At 39.1% G+C, this 18,598-nt stretch overlaps 1 protein-coding gene across 3 annotated transcripts in view; it reads right to left on the reverse strand.

The window, feature by feature from the left end:
- Positions 1–17,615: 17,615 nt before the first annotated feature.
- LOC124545306 (TRAF-type zinc finger domain-containing protein 1-like) overlaps positions 17,616–18,598 on the reverse strand; it is a 64,199-nt gene continuing 63,216 nt past the window's right edge. For all 3 annotated transcript variants that reach the window (XM_047124203.1, XM_047124204.1, XM_047124206.1), the window contains one exon: positions 17,616–18,195. In XM_047124203.1, coding sequence (XP_046980159.1) covers positions 18,151–18,195 — 45 coding nt within the window. In that variant the 3' untranslated portion in view covers positions 17,616–18,150. The remainder of the gene's footprint in view (positions 18,196–18,598) is intronic.

The following is an 18,598-nucleotide window of genomic DNA, read 5'->3' on the forward strand; positions in this document are numbered from 1 at the left end:
TTTGTGATTTACCTCAAGAACAGAAACAGGATTCTAAGTGGAGTGATAATTATACTCGTCTCCAGAGTGGAGAAGGGGTGTCTGGCTTTTCCTTGCGTCAGCGAGTCCTCTGTAAACAATGTGCTCCCGGAGCGGATTGGAAAATGTGTCTTCCTAATAGACTCATTTTGAGTGTCTTGCACTATTTTCATAACTCTGCCCTGGGTGGTCAACTTGGTTTTTTAAAAACCTTAGCGAAGGTCCACGAGAAATTTTTCTGGGAGGGCATGTATCGCGATGTTCGTTCTTACGTCAACAGTTGTTATGATTGTAAAAAGGCTAAACCCGACTCCAGGGCTCGGAAAGGCCTCCTGAAGTCTACACGCGAGCAGTATCCTTTGGATTGTGTATACATTGATTATGTTGGACCTTTGCCGCGTACTAAGAGAGGAAACAAGTACATCTTTGTGGTCGTTGATGCCTTCTCTCGCTTTCTCTGGTTGAGGCCTACCACTGGAGTTATTGCCTCTGTCACCGTTTAGGAGCTAACCCAGATTTTCGCCTGGTTTGGACCCCCGAAGAGTTTGGTTTCTGATAATGTGCCGGCCTTTTTGTCTCGCCACTTTAAGGGATTTTGATCTAATCAAGTTATTAGGCATATTACCGCTACCCCTTATTATCCACGTCCTTCATTTGCAGAAAGAGTTAACTGCAATTTAAAGGCGGCTCTTTGTATTTATCACGCTCGGCGCCCCTTCTAAGTGGGATACCACCATAGGTTGGCTCAATCAGGTGTTCAATTCCACCAGGCACGAATCCACTGACTCTTGTCCCAATAATTTGATGTTTGCATATCAGGTCAATTCGCCACTCTCTAATCTCTGGACCATCAATGATATTCTTCCGGAGCAATTTACTCCTGCAATTACCTGGGAAAATTGGGAGAGAGTGAGGAGAAACGTCTTCGCAGCCTACCAGAAAGAGGCCGACAGGTATAATAAGGGAAGACGGCCATTTAATGCTAAGATTCGTGATTTAGTTTTTGTCTGTACGATTTCTGAGACTGGTGGACACTGTTTGGGATGGAAATTTACACCGCAGTTTCGGGGGCCCTGTCGCATTGTTAAAATCTTGGGACCTGTTACCTTTGAGGTAAGAGATCTCTCTTCCGGACATATTTCCAGGGTGCACCTCAGCCAGCTTAAATGCCCGTCTTATACTCAGTAGTGTACACCCCCCTCCCCCCCCCCCCCCCCCCCCCACCCCGCCCCGACTTTGGCATTTGGGGGAGGGAGATGGTGCCATTTCTCTCGCGCATTGCGTATCCGGCACTGTCAATAGCGACTTGTGTTTCTGTTTCCATCTGGTTCGGCCTACGCAGGTGCTGAGGTGTCTGCTGCCCTCTGGAGCATTAATCGCAGGGGGCAGCGCGCGCTTGGCTCGGCAGTTGGATTCGCACCGAGCTGGTGGTATTTTGCCTTCCACCCTGGCACGGAGGTGTGGTCTCATTGTTGGCGGGCCTCGTTGATGTGGGCGTTGGGCAGTGTGGCATGTTGATGATGTGGTGTAGTGGACAACTGATGGATCCCTGCACAAGATCGTTCGAGGTTCTCCGCCTTTGAAAAGGGTGCCACAATATCGCTTGGGTTTCCGCACCCAGGAGTTGAAGGACTGCAGGGCAGGCTTTCTGTGTGTTTGCTCTGTCCGGTCTAAGTGGCGGGGTTCATTTCACCTTACTTCAGCTGTTGTTTATATTTTCTGTGTGATTCCATTTTAGCCAGAGTCTGGGTGTCAAGTTTTGTCCTGGTGTGTACCCGGTCGTCGCCACTGTTTTCCCACGCGGGGGGCCGCCGTATCTGTTGGTGGGAATTATTTGGCAGTGTGTGTTTTGCGTGGACCCGGTGTGCTCATGCGCCCTGATTCTGAGTTGAAATTACCGTGGTCAGGCTGGCTCGGTTGCTGAAGTGTGTGTTATTGGTTTTATGGCTTGCTGGGAACTGCGCGTGCGCCTGTTCCGTTTGTGATGTGGCAGCAGTCTGATATTTTTATGTGTGCTTGTTAAGTTACTAGCAATTGCTTTTAGCCTTGTGCTTACTTATTTTTATTTAAATTTCTGGGATTGTCATTTGTCTGTTCCTTTACCTTTATTTATTTGTAGTGCCAGTTAAGCCTAAGACGATGTCCAAGGTGCTAGCAATTGCTTTTAGCCTCTTGTATACTTAATCCTATTTAAATTCTTGGGAATTGGCATTTGCCTGTTCTGTTACTCTTGTCATTTGTCTTTTATTTTACCTTTATTTATTTGTAGTGTCAATTAAGCTTAAGACTATGTCCAAGGTGCTAGCAATTGATTTTAGCCTCATGTGTATTTAATAATATTTAAATTCTTGGGCATTGACATTTGCTTGTTCTTTTACTCTCATTTATTTGTTGTGTCAGTTAGCCCTAAGATGATGTCGGATCTTGGTATCTGTCAACCTTATTTTGGCTACTAGCGCTCAGGTGCAATATTGCTGGGCCTATCCTGGATTTGTCATTACCTGAGAGCCTTTTATACTGTATTTTCAGTAGTAGGTTTGGCAAGTGCACTTGTGTATGGTATTTATTGTGTTCCCCCCCCCCCCCCCTGTCCCCCCTCTCCCTCTTTCGTGTAAACTGATTTTGGCAAGATTGCTAGGTGGCCTGTGTTATTACCTATGTAAGTTTGCCCGCTGGTGTAGTCGTAACATGTTTTGTCCGGCAAGCGGCCCATGTTGGCGAGACTTTGAATGTGTTTTGTGCTGTTGATGTTGGGCTTTGCCGTACATATATTTAGTCATGTACGTGTTGTTGTGTTAAGGATTTTAGGACATTTTTAATTGAGATACCTGTTGGAAATTTTATCACTCTTTTAAAGAAGGTATAGGAAGGAGTAACTTCAACTGAAAATTTAATTGTAAATTATACATTTGTGCTTCACATTTAAATATTTAACTGTATTAGGTGAAAGTATGTAGTTTAATGCACAATGAGTATTTGTTAATGTATCAAATTGTAAACAGTTTTGAAGTTTCTCTGTTTACCTGGGGTATATAACATTTTTATTAGCTCATGTCGTAAGAAGCTTGATTTGTTTGTGTCACTGTAATTTGTAAGCCACAGTGTAATTTATTACAATTAATTAATTGTTTTGGGGAAATAAACCTTGAATTGTACGTCCCCTTTTCATTACTCGAATCCCATCCAAATCGTCTGCTCAGTATCCTCACCCTCAATCCAGATCACAAAGGTGTCATCAATGAATCTGAACCAGATTCTGGGTATTTAGGAAGGATTCCTCTAGATGGCCGATGAATAGTTTGGCATAGGATGGTGCTATGAGGGTGCCTATTCCTGTACCTTGGATTTGTTTCTAGGTGATGCCTTCAAGGAAGAAGTAATTGTGGATGAGGTGACCAGGAAGGAGCTTGTAGGTTTGAAATCCATCAGGCGTTAGCAAAGGTAGCGTTCAATAGCGGCTTGGCCATGGGCATTAGGAATGTTTGTGTAAAGGGAGATGGCATCAATAGTGACAAGCAGGGCACAATGTGTTAAGGTAACAGGAACTGTAGATTGTCGTGGAGGAAATGGATGGTATCTTTTACATAGGAGCATAGGTTGCGGGTAACAGGCTGAAAGTGTTGGTGTTCGAGAGTAGAGATTCTCTCAGTGGGAGGACAGTAACTGACACAGTAACTGGGCCTTAATACTGTGTTCCAACTGCAAGAATCCCATTCAGGGACATGCATATTGGTACTCCAAAATGGAGGAGTAGCACACAATATGATTTAAATTAACAATTGGAAAAAAATACAGGTCATTATGATAAACTCTGTAATGTTGTTCCAAGTTATTTTTATTGGTGTGAAAGCTATGTTTAATGCACCTAACAATAGCATTCTACAATTACATTGTGTAGTAATTGCAAGTGATTCTTTCAAGTGAAATCAGTGTTCAAGCTTGTCTCAGTGGCTAAAAAACACAAGATATAGGAAACATCACCCACACGAAATTTTTATTGAGAGAATATGGCTTATGATGGGACCAACAGAAAATAACATGAATGGCACAAAAACAGAAAATCTGCAAGGTTAGGATAAGGTTTTACTGTAATTATGCTGTTAGCCTGTTTATGATTGTGTCATTGACCAGGTAGTAAAAGTACGATGTAGAAACTAATAGGAGAAAATGATAAGCCATTAACAGTGTCCTTAAAATTTCTAAATCAATTATACGAGGAAAATATTTTGCCCTACTGACATAAGAATCTGCACCTCACTGCTACAGATAAATGGTGCCATCAGATGTCACACCCGTCGGTTCAGCAGACTACAAGATAACACTACAGAGGTCACCAAACCCATGGCAAAATATGACTGTCAGGCAGGCTTTTTGATGACCTGAATCTAAGCAATCCTGAGGGGAATGCTATTCAGAGAATTATCTATGATCGTTGAAGCACAATGTCATGCTACATATGTAGATGTTAATCACCTGACAACAAACATGAACTCCTATGGTATGCTATGACCCTAAGTCATGTCAATCAGAGACATGTAGAACATTGTTGTTGTTCTTAACATCTTCCGTATTGTGTATTTGTGGTAGAATGAACATTTTATATCACACTTACCACACCACTTGTGAGTCATGAATACTGTTGTGATTGCTCACATAAACTACTGAAGTCTTGATAAGTTTTAAAATAGTAACTCTGTACTCTATGTCGCTGCTTGCTGTGAGTGGTGTGGAGATAGACTAATTACCATGAAGAGTAGACTATAAACATAAATGATATACTAGTCAGCCCATTAACTCTTGTCAAGGTTTGTTATTTGCACAAGGAACAGACTTTGGAATTGTGATTTGTGTCGCACATCCACAAGAAGTTTTGGCTTGAACTGTCAACACTCAATAATTTGTATGCTCATCTCTTGTGTGTCGAATGTTGTACTGTTACTTTCTGTGTGATGAACAGTGTTGTAATGATGAACAGTGATGTAAATTGTGCATTGCACTTTGTATTTTGTGTGACTCTCATGAACTTTTCAGATATAATTGGTAAAAGACTGGCCCTGCCTTGCGACCATTGTAGAAAATGTTCTGGTTGCCAACATTCATTATTATCTGAAGTTTTTAAGCATGCATCAATGTTGCATTATATTGGTTGCAACAAATGCCTATCTTTTGTTTAATCATGCACTCAAGTAACATTTTTTATCACTTGCCCTCAGACATGCCACAATTATTTTTAAAAATTATCGTCAGTATATACTGATAATTTTCTCGATACTGTAATTTTCTCATACTGCCTTTGACTCTTTTTGTAATTACTTATTGTCACAACTGTTTGCTGAGGAGCGGGTATTGTAAGCATTTGCAAGATTAATATCCATTAACAGAATTTTAATTTATTCTGTGTTGATTCTTGTGTATTTATAGGCTTGTACTTCTATACGAACACATAACAATATCAGAGAAGGAAAGCTGCTACTCACCATATAGCGGAGACGCTGAGTCACGATAGGCACAATAAAAAGATTCACACAATCAAAGCTTTCGGCCATTAAGCCCTTTGTCAGCAGTAGACACACATACACACATGCACACACACACACACACTCACAGAAATGCAACTTGCACACAAATCTGCAGTCTCAGAGTGGTGAGACCAGACTGCGAGCAGCAGCACCAGTGCATGATGGGACTGGCGACTAGGTGGGGGTAAGGAGGAGGCTGGGGCAGGGAGGGGGAGGGATAGTATGGTGGGAGTGGCGGACACTCAAGTGTTGCAGTTTAAATGGAGGGCAGGAGAGAAGGGGCAGAGGGGGTAAGTAGCAGAAAGGAGAGAAATAAAAGAAATTAAAAGACTGGGTGTGGTGGTGAAATGACGGCTGTGTAGTGCTGGAATGGGAACAGGGAGGGGACTGGATGGGTGAGGACAGTGACTAATGAAGGTTGAGGCCAGGAGGGTTACGAGAACGTAGGATGTATTGCAGGGATAGTTCCCACCTGTGCAATTCAGAAAAGCTGGTGTTGGTGGGAAGGATCCATATGGCACAGGCTGTGAAGCAGTCATTAAAATGAGGGATATCATGTTTGTGTCATATGGATCCTTCCCACCAACACCAGCTTTTCTGAATTGCGCAGGTGGGAACTTTCCCTGCAATACATCCTACGTTCCTGTAACCCTCCTGGCCTCAACCTCCGTTAGTCACTGTCCTCACCCATCCAGTCCCCTCTCTGTTACCATTACAGCACTACACAGCTACCATTTCACTGCCACACCCAGTCTTTTAATTTCTTTTATTTCTCTCCTTTCCGCTACTTACCCCCTCCCCCCTCTGCACCTTCTCTCCTGCCTTCCATTTAAACTGCAACACTTGACTGTTCGCCACTCCCGCCATACTATCCATCCCCATCCTCGCCCCAGCCTCCTCCTACCCCCACCTAGTCGCCACTTTCATCATGCACTGGTGCTGCTGTTCGCAGTCTGGTCTCAGCTCTCTGAGACTGCAGATTTGTGTGCAAGTTGCGTTTATCTATGTGTGTGTGTGTGTGTGTGTGTGTGTGTGTGTGGGTGTGTGCGCGCGTGTGCGTGTATGTGTGTCTACTGCTGACAAAGGCTTTAATGGCCGAAAGCTTTGATTGTGTGAATCTTTCTATTGTACCTATTGTGACTCAGCATCTTCGCTATATGGTGAGTAGCAACTTTCCTTCTCTGGTATTGTTACATTCCATCCTGGATTTTCCATTGTTTGATATATGAACACACAGTAATGCAAGTTTGTTAAGAATAATTTTTACGTACATTTTGTTTTGTTTTGGAAATGTGTTTTTCTAACTGTCATTTTATTGCCTTTCTATACAATGTATATTCCTGTATGATTTTTATTTTTCATAATTTTGCTCATATTTCCTGTAAAATTAGAACTTTTTGTGACATTATGTATTATGTAGTAGGCTATGGTTCAGACTGAATGATAGGATGAACCTATAAAGTAAGAGGTATAAACTGAGGTCATTTATTGTAAACAACACTGAGTATTTGTAAAAATTAACAACAAACTATCTCCATGAATGTCTGGTATTGTAATTACTGTTGTTCCTTTCTTATTATGAGTTGAAATAAAGTCTCCATTACACCAGTATATTTCATTGAGTGTGAGATGGTCTCCAATGGAGAGAGCTTGAGGAATATTAGGATGTACTGCTTGGCACTATGTTGAATTCTTGACTACAGCACTTCTCTAGTTAGCCAACAGAAACAAAAATAAGCCAAACCAGTTGAAAATGTCTTTCATGAGCTTCTGCTACCAATGAATCTTAGCACAATTTTGTATGGATTCATTTCAATTTACAACAGAGGTGTGATGTAACATGGCCATTTTTCTTTGAAAAGGGCCTCTAACGTATTTGTCCAAAGTTTGAATGTTTTCGTGTTTGTACCCCCTGTGCCAATTTCTCTACCTGAACTTAGATCAAGAATTTATTCCACCACTGAACAGATTACACCTGCAATGCAACAGCAAGTTTGGGAAGAAACTGACTTCTGATGGGGTGTGTGCAGGATAACCAATGGAAGCCACAAACAACATCTTTAGTATAAGATAAAAAAAACTTGATGTGTTTGCCTACAAAATAACACTAAGCCTAGCTCTATATTTTTTTTAAACTTCAGACTTTTTGCAGATGATGCAGTTATCTACAACGAAATACAGTCTGAACAAAGCTATACAAATATTCAATCAGATCTTGATAAGATTTCAAAGTGGTGCACTCATTGCCAGCTTGCTTTAAATGTTCGAAAATGTTAAATTATGCACTTTGCAGAATGAAAACAACATAGGATCCTATGAATATAAAATCAATGAGTCATTGTTGGAATTGGCCAACTCATACAAATACCTGGGTGTAGCACTCTGTAGGGATATCATATAAAATGATCACGTATGTTCAGTCATTGATAAGGCAGGTGGTAGACTGTGGTTTATTGGCAGAATACTGGGGAAGAGCAACAGTCTACAAAGCAGATTGCTTACAAATCATTTGTGTGACTCGTTCCAGAATATTGCTCAAGTGTGTTGTGGGACCCATACCAAATAGAATTTGAGGGGATATTGAATGTATATGGAGGAGGACAGTGTGAATGGTCACAGGTTTGTTTGATCCATGGGAGAGCATCACTGAGAGGTTGAATGAACTGAACTGGCAGACTCTTGAAGATAGACAGAAACTATAAAATTTCAAGATCTGGCCTTAAATGATGAATCAGGGGATATGTTAAAACACCCTACATATCACTCCCATAGGGATCATCACAGAGCCATTTAAACAACCTTTTTCTCACACTCCAAATGTGAATAGAGTGGGAAGTGCCAATAATCAGATCAATGGGACGTGCCCTCTGCCATGCACTGCACAGTGGTTCACAGAGTATAGATACAGATGTAGAATCTATGTACTTTATCTAATAACGTAACCACATCTCTTACTTTTGTGTTAAGATCTTTTTAATTCCCAATGTTAGTAATTATATCATTTCCTTCTATTGTAAATTCTAATTATGGAATCCTTTGATTTTACTCACTAACCTAGGTTCTACTATAAGCGTTGCACCTAACTTTTGCGTAGTTACTGATGTTCCACTTTCATCCTTGTACACTGACAAAAGACTTTTGTAGAAACTGAGAATGTAATTAAGGCAGTTGCAAAGAGTGAAAATCACATTGTGCATGTGCTCTTTTTATGTATGTGCAGATTAGGTGCTGCAACACATCAAGGAAGGCCTGATGACAAATGCATGTCTCCTCCTGCTGTGGAGGCCTGCTTGTGACAATGTGACAGATTTCCCCACGCTGTACATCTTTCTGTGGTTTTGAATAATTATTTGTTACCATCTGACGACATTAGTGTTATAACAGATCTATCAGCTTAAATCACAGCAAAAACATTTGTGAGTACAAGGATTGCACACTTTGGTGTCCTCTTCATTTTACGACTGATCAAGGACACCAGTTTCAGTTCGTGGCTCAACTGTGCCATTTCTCAAGATATCACACAGCCAGCTTCCATCCTGCTAATACTGGTACGGGTAGACCATTGGCACAGAACATTGAAAGTATCCCTAATATGTCACCAAGAAAAATGGACATACACACTTCCCTTAGGCTTTTGAGTGGCACATCAAACCCAAAATTAGAGCATCCATGGCAAAAATGGTTTATGAGATTCTATTTAGTACCAGCATCACTGCCAGATACAGAGGAGCTTCCACAGTTGGTACAACAGTTAAGGCAACACTGCAACAATGTACACTGCCTGCCGCCTTCTTGCCATGGTGACCATCAGATGTTTGTACATAAAGATTTTAAGAGCTGCTTACATGTGATGCAGGGAATGAAGTCAATCAGATTGTCTCAACAGCCATGGTACACTAGCCCTTTTGCAGCGTTCAGCAAATGTATCCATGTCATACACATATTGTGCAATGGCACACTGTAGAAAGTATCAACTGAACGTGTCAAACTGGCGTCGATTTTACCCGCAATGCAATCTTAGTTCCAACACTACGTATTTATTTGCGATTTGGACCTTGCTCTTTGTATTCTTCACTGAGCAGATACAAAGTGCAAGAGTTCACTGATCTTAAACACTTCTGCGCTCAGTAAAGTTGACAGACTCTCACAAATGCTCTTTAGTTATCCATTAGTTAGCAACTCTACTAAAGGAGTACGTCAACAACTTGAAGATAAACACATTATTTAATCTTCTCTGACATACAGTGACTGACTTGTGCTGATTGTAAAATTTAAATGATCAAACAAATGCTGATACGAAAAGCATCGACGTAGTCAACATTATTGTCTGTAGGACATTTGGAGTTGTCGATACTCTTTGAAGCAATATACGGTGCAGAGGTGTCTCTGCTACACTTCAAGACGCACGCAAAAGACAAGCCGCAGAATGTACATCAAGAATGTGACACTGCAGATCTTACCATTGCCAGTAGCCATTTCTAGCAGGGAGTGAGCAGATGTTTCAGACCAGTTCAAAAATTCTTAACTGCTTATTTAAATGCATGAAAGCTCTCGACAGCATGTGACAAAGTTAAGACCTATAGTGGGTAGCTTTTCATTGATATATTGATTTTCTGTGGGTCACACATGGAACTGAGTGTTCGCAAAGTACGTTGGGCAAGCCAACCAGTGTCACAAGTTTGTTGAAGAGCCCGTATTTCTCATGGGCCTTCTGTACTTGTGATGACATGAGGCTCACCTTGGCACTGCGTGAAGCCTAAGAGGAATACCTCAGGCAGACAGACTGAACAGCAACAGAGAGTAATCTAAATTAACACTGATTTCAAATACAGGAATAACTTTAATCATTGAGAAAATGATATCCAATTTCCCATTAATGTGAAATTCTTCAAGCTTGTTCGTATATTACAAAATGGGTGTTTCCAAGCAGTCCACTAACTTTAACCAAAATTATTACTTATAAAAGCACGGAAAACCTCATATGCTCTGATACGGCCATCACACAAAATTTCCAGTTCAACAGACTTCTTGGACTGAATAAAGTGCCGATAATGTCTGACTCATTAATTGTACTATCGGCTCTCGGTACCCTATCACTTCAGAGGAACAATAATTACTTTATTCATAGTGTTCACTGAAAAAGAGAACCTTTAGTGATCTGGAACGAGTCGAGGTACACATTAACATAAGACAAGCACATTAGAAAAACTTTTTCTGTGTACTGTAAGAACAATAAACTATCACCACACTGCTTAATGCTATTCACACATATCCCAGCTAAATCCCAACAGTTAATAAAAATGTATGTATGAATATGTGTATGTTCCACACCACCTCCTAAACCAAAGGGCCGATTTTATCCAAACTTGGTACACATATCCCTTATTCTCAGGCACAATCACTGCGGGGGCAACAGCCACCCAACTACCATAGTTCAAGAGATATGACGTCATAAACAATTAAATGTGTGAAAAACTGCTGCATTGTGCTTGATGTTTAAATTTATTACTTCTTTGCTCCTAATTCTATTCGAAACATATTTCACACACATTATTTACATATACTGCTGAATGTACCTAAACAAATATATCATTGTACAACACATAGTTAAAGAGAAATCAGTACATAAACACCGAGATGCACAAAAAATGTCGCATCATGCATCAACTTTAATATATTTACTCTTTACTGCAAAGTCACTCCTACAGTCGAGTCAAGTTAATGAAATCCGACACCTTTCAACTGTGAATCACAAACCACTGTAGGTGAAAGCAATTGCTGTCTATAGAGCTATGAAATGGTAGCTGTCTATAGAGCTATGAAGTGGCGTTACCACAGATACTTTTACAAAGTCGTGCGGTAGCTACTGAACGTGTAACTAGAAATATTGTTTATAACCAAATTAGAGTTCAATAAACATTACTGAGAACATGTATTCTACATATTATGTTTCTCAATTTAGATACTGTACTTAAAGACAACTGCACATTACCCTAAGCATATTTTCTTGCAGAAGTACGTCATAATTTCAAAGGTGTTTTTTGAATACATGGAAATGAATTATTATTATTATTTCCTTTTACGGCCTCATTGGACCACTTTAGTCAATCATTTCCTGGTCCTCTTCTTCGTTCTTTCTTAACTGCCCGTATTTTTTATATTAGACTACAAACACAGTTCACTTTTTGTTTTAGTTTCTAATAGAAAATTGGTAAAATGAATATCTGGGCAATGCCGAGTTTTGTCAGCTAGCAATAAAATAAAATGGCATGAAGACAATTGCAAGCAAGAGCAAACAATTTTGTCCAGCTAGACCTCTACACAGAAGTATCTTTTGGCATCCTGTCAGAATTGCTTGCATAATTGTTAGATTTATCCCCTCTGTACCTTGCACGATAATTTTATGAGCAAATGGAGCACGGTTACACAAAGACATGAACATTAGTATTCCATCACTTCTGATATTTCAACATTTAACTGTACAGCTACCGTCAATGCTAGCTGGTGACCAAACTGAAATTACTTGACACAGTAGATCATTGTGTCAGTGGTATTAATTAAGCTATCAGGCATCATCCAACTGGAAACTAATTTCATGCAGAGTCCCACAAGTTACCATTTTAGGGCTCTTACTTTTTCTTGTGTATATAAATGACCTTTCATCTGTAACATTACCAGATGCCAAGTTTGTTTTGTTTACATATGATACAAATATTCCAATAAATAGCAAATCAACTAGTCTTAAAAAGATCGGTTAACAAAATTTTAAAAGACATTAATAAATAGTTCCTAGCCAATTCCTTGTCACTAAACTTTTAGAACTAGTAAGGAGTTTCACAGCAGGAAATGCGTACAATGTGACAAGCAGACAGAAGTTTATAGTGTTACATTCTTGGCATTTCAGTTTGATGATAAATTCAATTGGCAGGAGCAAACCAGAGTACTACTGAGACAACTAATCAAATAGCTATTAACAACGTGAATGTTGTCAGACGTAGGTGACATAAGAAAGCTAGCACATGGTGCTTACTTCATTCCATAACATCATATGGGATAACTTTCCAAGTCAAGCAAAGATTTCCAAGTCAAGCAAAGATTTCCAAGTCCAAAAACGGGTAATAGGAATTATTTGTGGTGTGAACTCAAGAACCTCCTACAGAGGGCTGTTTAGTGAATTATGGATACCAATTACTGCTTCTTAATATATTTATTCCCTAATGAAATTATTCATTACAACATTGACATCTGCACACTTAATGACTGACTGTTCACTGCCAGGCCAGGCACACAGCTCTGCTGTGGCCAGCATTGGCCAGACTGCAGTCAATGTGTAAGCAAAATAAATTTAACTAAAATTTTACCAATAGACGGAGCTGTAAGTGACTTAATGTAAATGAGATAGGCTACAAATGACTGATGAATTGAAATACGACAGCTATGGTTTGAGTTGAACATTATGCCATCCGTACTGTTCGATGTGAATGACTGCACGTTTGGCAGTCAACAATGACACTGCTAGTTAGCTAAGCCCACTAACTGCAGCAATGTCGTATCACACAGGATGGGAAAAATCTGTCTTTAATTCTCCAGAGACCAAAAACCACAAATGACAATGGTTTTTAATTGGGGCCAAAAACTGCATAAAATGCAAAATGCAATCAATTTCTAATTGTCTCACGGTTGGCGCAAGCCATGTTCAATATGCCGTTCCCAGTTTTCTGCCACAAATTGAAACTGAGAAACAGCAAGTTCCACAGCTTATTGTTATCTCTCGGAGGTTATGTTCAAAATGCGTTGTGCAATGTGTGCTTCAATTCAGCTATGTTTGTTAACTTGAGCACTGAACACACCATCTTTTTGATAACCACACATCCAGAAGACACAAGGATTAAGATCAGGTGATCTGGACGGGTAGGCCATTGGAAAACAATGGCTGATAATTATAGCATTCCAAAATGCCTCTGCACTGGCTGTGCAATATGTGGAGGAGTGCCATGTTGCATAAAAAGGATTATACTCACACACCCACACTGTTGAAGGATCAAAATGACATGGTCCACAAAACGTTCTCATAGCATTTACCAGTGACGGTACAAGGAACATCTCCTCAAAAAAGTACAGCCCTACAATGAAAGATGCCATCATTCCGCACCACACAATCACCTTTGTAGAATGCAGCAGCACCAGTGGATGTGCGTTACCCATATAGTCTGCAATCCTATGTACTGACATGTCCTTGAAGTTGAAATGGGCTTTGTCTGTCCACAGAATGCTGCATGGTCATTCACAATCCACTTCCATGCAAGCAAGAAATTTCAGAGAGAACATTTGTCCTGCTGGCAGGCCATCAGGAAGCAACTCCTGAACATGGGTGACTTTGTATGGATAGCAGAGCAGGATGTTTAATATGATTTTACGCATTATGCTTGCAGGCGTGTCCAACATTCGGAAATTCCCTGTGCACTGCATGTTCGCACACCACCACTCAACCTCTCCTGCAATTCTATGGCCACATCATTGATAGATGTCAGACCAACTGATTTCCTACCTATAATGATGCAGGAACCAAATTTCTGTGATAAGGAGGTACTTTCTGCCAAGTGCCTCCTTGAAGTGTGGATGAGCAGGTAAAAGGCAGGTCATACTCTTGCTGTTAGAGTGGGAAACAGCTCCTAAAGGTGGATGAACAAAAGACCAACAGCAAAGAATATTGAGGGCAAGGGGAAACCACCAAATTAAAGATCCAAATGGTATCACTAGTCCCACTGGACTGTGTTCTCAAATATGGTTGTTCTTAAGAAATTCCAGAATAGGCCCACAATTGCAACTTTGAATGGACTTTTGCCCAGGATAACTGTGCACTGAATTAAACTAAAATAAAAGTGGAAAAGGGTAACATCTCTATTGAGGACTGCTTCATGGAATTTGAAAACAATGAAAAAGAAAGGATAATTAGACAAAGGAAGAGAGAAATGGAAAGAGATAATACCAGTCAAGGATAATTTTGATCTGGAGGATAATTTACAAAGGAACAGAAAGGAAGGAAAGCATAGTTGGAATTCTATACAAGAAACATATAGGCAATAACGAAACGTTGCTTATTCCAGTTAGCGACAGGGACAGGTTAGGGAAATTAAACAGTAACCCTGCAGATACAGTGATTATTCAAATTTACATGCCAACATCAAATGCAAACAAATAGGAAGTGGACAAACGATATGAGCAGATTAAGACAGTCTGTGAAGAAAATGGGAAAGGACATATAAAAAAAAACAGTCATTATTGGCAACTGGAATAATACATTGGGAAAGGAAAGAAGAAACAACATGGCAGGGGACAATGAACTGGGAAAGACTAATGAAAGGCGAAAAAAACTGATAACCGTCTGTGAATGATTTAATCTCTAGATTGCAAATACTTAGTTTAAGCATCACAAACAGATTACCTATGTGGACAGCTTCAGATGGTATTGCTAGCTGTCAAATACATTTTGTTATAATCAACGAGAAATTCAAAAACAGTATTAAGATGGAGAAAATGTTCCAAGAGCAGATGCCGATACAGTCCATAATTTACTCATAGCACATATAAGGACAAGATTAAAGCAAAAGACAAAAGATAAATAGTGAGATGCTGGGAAATTAAAGTATTACAACTTTCAAGAAGCGTACAGTCACTACATCAAAAATATTTTGGACAACATACGGCAAAGGTCAGAAATCACTGAAAAGTGGAATACCATTATAAATACAATATTTAAAGGATTTGAGATAGAAATTGTAGAAGTGAAAAGAAAAAGGAATAAGAAAGAGTGGATCACATGAAGTATATTGGATAAAATGCACGAGTGCAGGAAGTGGAAAAATGACAATTCAGAAGAAGGCAGAAGACAGTACTGAAAACTTAATGAACTATGAAGATTAGCCGATTAACTTGAGATAAGTTAGAATAATTGGAAAAGAAAAAAAAATTGGAAGAAATGTGTAGAACAAAGAAATCTTTAACAAAAAAGGAAGCAAGAAACATAACCAAACAAGGAATGTTAAATAAACATGGGAAGAAGACGGTATTTGTAAAAGAGGAGAAGGAAGTTTGGATGAATCATATGTAACAATTATATGGTGCACAGGTGAATAACACCAGACTGGTTTTGGAAGATGAAGGGCAGCAGAATGAAGATATTGAAATGGGAATTGGAGAAATTAATTCTGGCACTCTTGGGAAAGAAGGCATTTGGCTGTAACACAATACCATTTGAGGCACTGAAACCTGAGGTCCAAATTTAACAGTCAGATTGACAGGAGTAGTGAACAGAATTTTACCCCAAGATCTGTTTAACACCATTCTAGTACCTTAACCTAAAAAGTGAAATGCAAAAGAATGTAAAGACTATAGTATAACAATAGTTTTATCATTCATGTTACAAAGGTTCTGATGAGAGTAGTACTAAGGAGAACTGCAAAAGATAACTGAAAAAGAGCAGTTCAGATACAGAAAGTGTAAATGAAGAAAAGATGCAACATGTTCTCTGAGGAAAAGTGGAGACTGGAATGATACAAATCAACAAGGAACTGCATCATCAGCTGGAAGCAGGCATCTAAGAGTCAAATGGAGTACTCTGCTGAGAAATTTAAAAGATGTTGGTATAGACTTGAAGGTGGGTTAATTAAGGTGATTTACACAAAACAGGAACTGACAGAGAATGACATAAAGAAACAGGAGAAACGAGGATTGAAAGGGGTATCAGACACGACGCTGTCACCGAGGCTGTTCTGTATATAAGGAGAAGAACAGATAGGTAAAGCCATATATGATGGAAGAGGATAAAGAATACAAAATACACTTATGAAGAGCTGTGGTGGTGGAATCAGAAGGCGAGCTACAGCAGATGAAGAGTATTGCAAGGAGTGAGGAGTATGGAACCAAGAGAAATACAGGAAACACAGAAGTGATGATGATAAGCAAGGACGTGCTAGTTAACATACTCTTAAGAAGGTAGGACAATCCGTTTTGAATCCACAAAATTTAATGACATGGAATTGAAGCTGTACAGAAGAAATGAGGAGGAGGATATCCATGGAAATATAGCATTTGAAAATATAAAGCAGTTACTGACAGAGGAATTCCAATGGAGTTGATGAAAACAATTTGCTAAATGTTGTGTGTTATTTAGCAGTGAATCATGGCCTGCTGAAAAGATAGAATAAAAATTATTATAAAATTTTGAAATGTGGCTATGGAGAAGAATGCTTAAGATGAAGTGGACTGAAACTGAAGAATAGAGGGAGAAAATAGGAGAAGACATAAGATTATTGGAAGCTATCACAAAGAGGAGGAAATCTTAGCTGGGATATAACCTGCATAGGAATTATTTGTAACAAGGAATTATAGAGGGAAACATGGAAGGAATGAGAGGAATAGGTAAGAAGAGAACGGGCATGATTGACAAGATCTGAGATGGACAAACAAACAAACAGATGAAGGAAGATGCTCAGCAGAGGACACAGTGGAGAGCAATTGAAACCTTTCGTAAGGCATACACTATAGAAGAAAAATTAACTATTCCAAACATGTTAAGTGTATGAAAACTGTTACTGATGATGAATAAGGAACAACATACCATTTATTCCTTTACAACAAATACAAAAATATACTCACAAGATGTTTATGTTCAAGGCCATGAGACAACCTAAATTCATATTAAAACTGGAGATTCTGTACTTGGTAGTTCTTTACATTTTGTAACTTAAAATTGTTTTCTGCATATTTTCTTTTTCCAAATAACAAACTAATTAACATTTTCACATCCATTGTTACAAGCACTACAAAGTGCACAGGCCAGTAAGTTATATTCAAATCATGTACATGGAAATAGCTCTGTTTGAAATTAATCTTCAACTGTCCTATGTTCCACAATTGTTGTTAACTCACTTTCACTATTATTTCAAGAAATGTTGTTGTTGTTGTATATATCTTTATTTTCCCACATTTTGAAAGACAAGGATCAGGAACAACAATGTCATGTACAATTTTTGATGGGATACAATAACTTCCACTTTATTGGCATTTGAACAGCAGTTATTCTAAACTGGTAGTAATGTCTGTCACACAACTACCACACAGTTCTTTATTATAATGAAAACCACTTTCTGTAAGATAAAACACACACAATGTCCAGAGGCAGTCAAGTTTACAAATTGACAGAGGGACTTGAATATGAAAACGTTTCACAATTCACATTAATCAACAACTTTGGCAGAATTATTAAAAATACAGGCAAGTACAAAATGGAATAATCAAATATGAACTGCTTTACACTTCAAACTACAAACTGTTCTCTGTCCCAAGAAGACAAATATCAATGACTCACTACACAGGTTCTTAAATGCAGCCAAATACGCTTGTGTATATGATGCAACGAAAGGCTTGTATATAATGTCCCCTTTCTCTGTCATGGTTAACAACACTTTACCATCACATATCATAATATTATTTCCAATTCACACCCACAACACCCTGATTTCTCTATATAATGGAAGAGAATCTTTCCATGTGTGTATGCTCTTGTTTATAACCACTCACTTTCTTGACACACTGTTCCGAGGAACACATGTTACCGTGGTGGAAGAGGTGCACGGTATTTCTTTGTTGACTTCACCTGTGAAAATTAAACATTTCACATTTTAAAAATGAAGCAAAATCCTGAAGAGTCTCTTACATCATTGTAATTACATAAACTAAATGATCCTGGAATATGTACAACAACGGTAGTTTATATTTACACAGGATGTTCTTTAGCTATCTTTAAATGTGTTAATACCAGCACATTTATGAAGAATTATGCAGCATCGTTAGCAAAGATGAAAATTCAATTTAAAGTTAAATTTATGTTCTCAACAAGTATCATGCCAACTAAAGTGATAACATTTTAATGTCATCTTCGAGCACGTAACAGGCCTCATAACACTGTTACAAGCAGAGAGAGGAGAGGGGGAGGAAAAAAGAACAACTTTTAATGAGGAGATAACAGGGAAGGTAAGTGTAAAGGAATAAATGATACA

This window comes from Schistocerca americana, chromosome 8, assembly GCF_021461395.2.
Source record: "Schistocerca americana isolate TAMUIC-IGC-003095 chromosome 8, iqSchAmer2.1, whole genome shotgun sequence".
Lineage (NCBI taxonomy): Eukaryota > Metazoa > Arthropoda > Insecta > Orthoptera > Acrididae > Schistocerca > Schistocerca americana.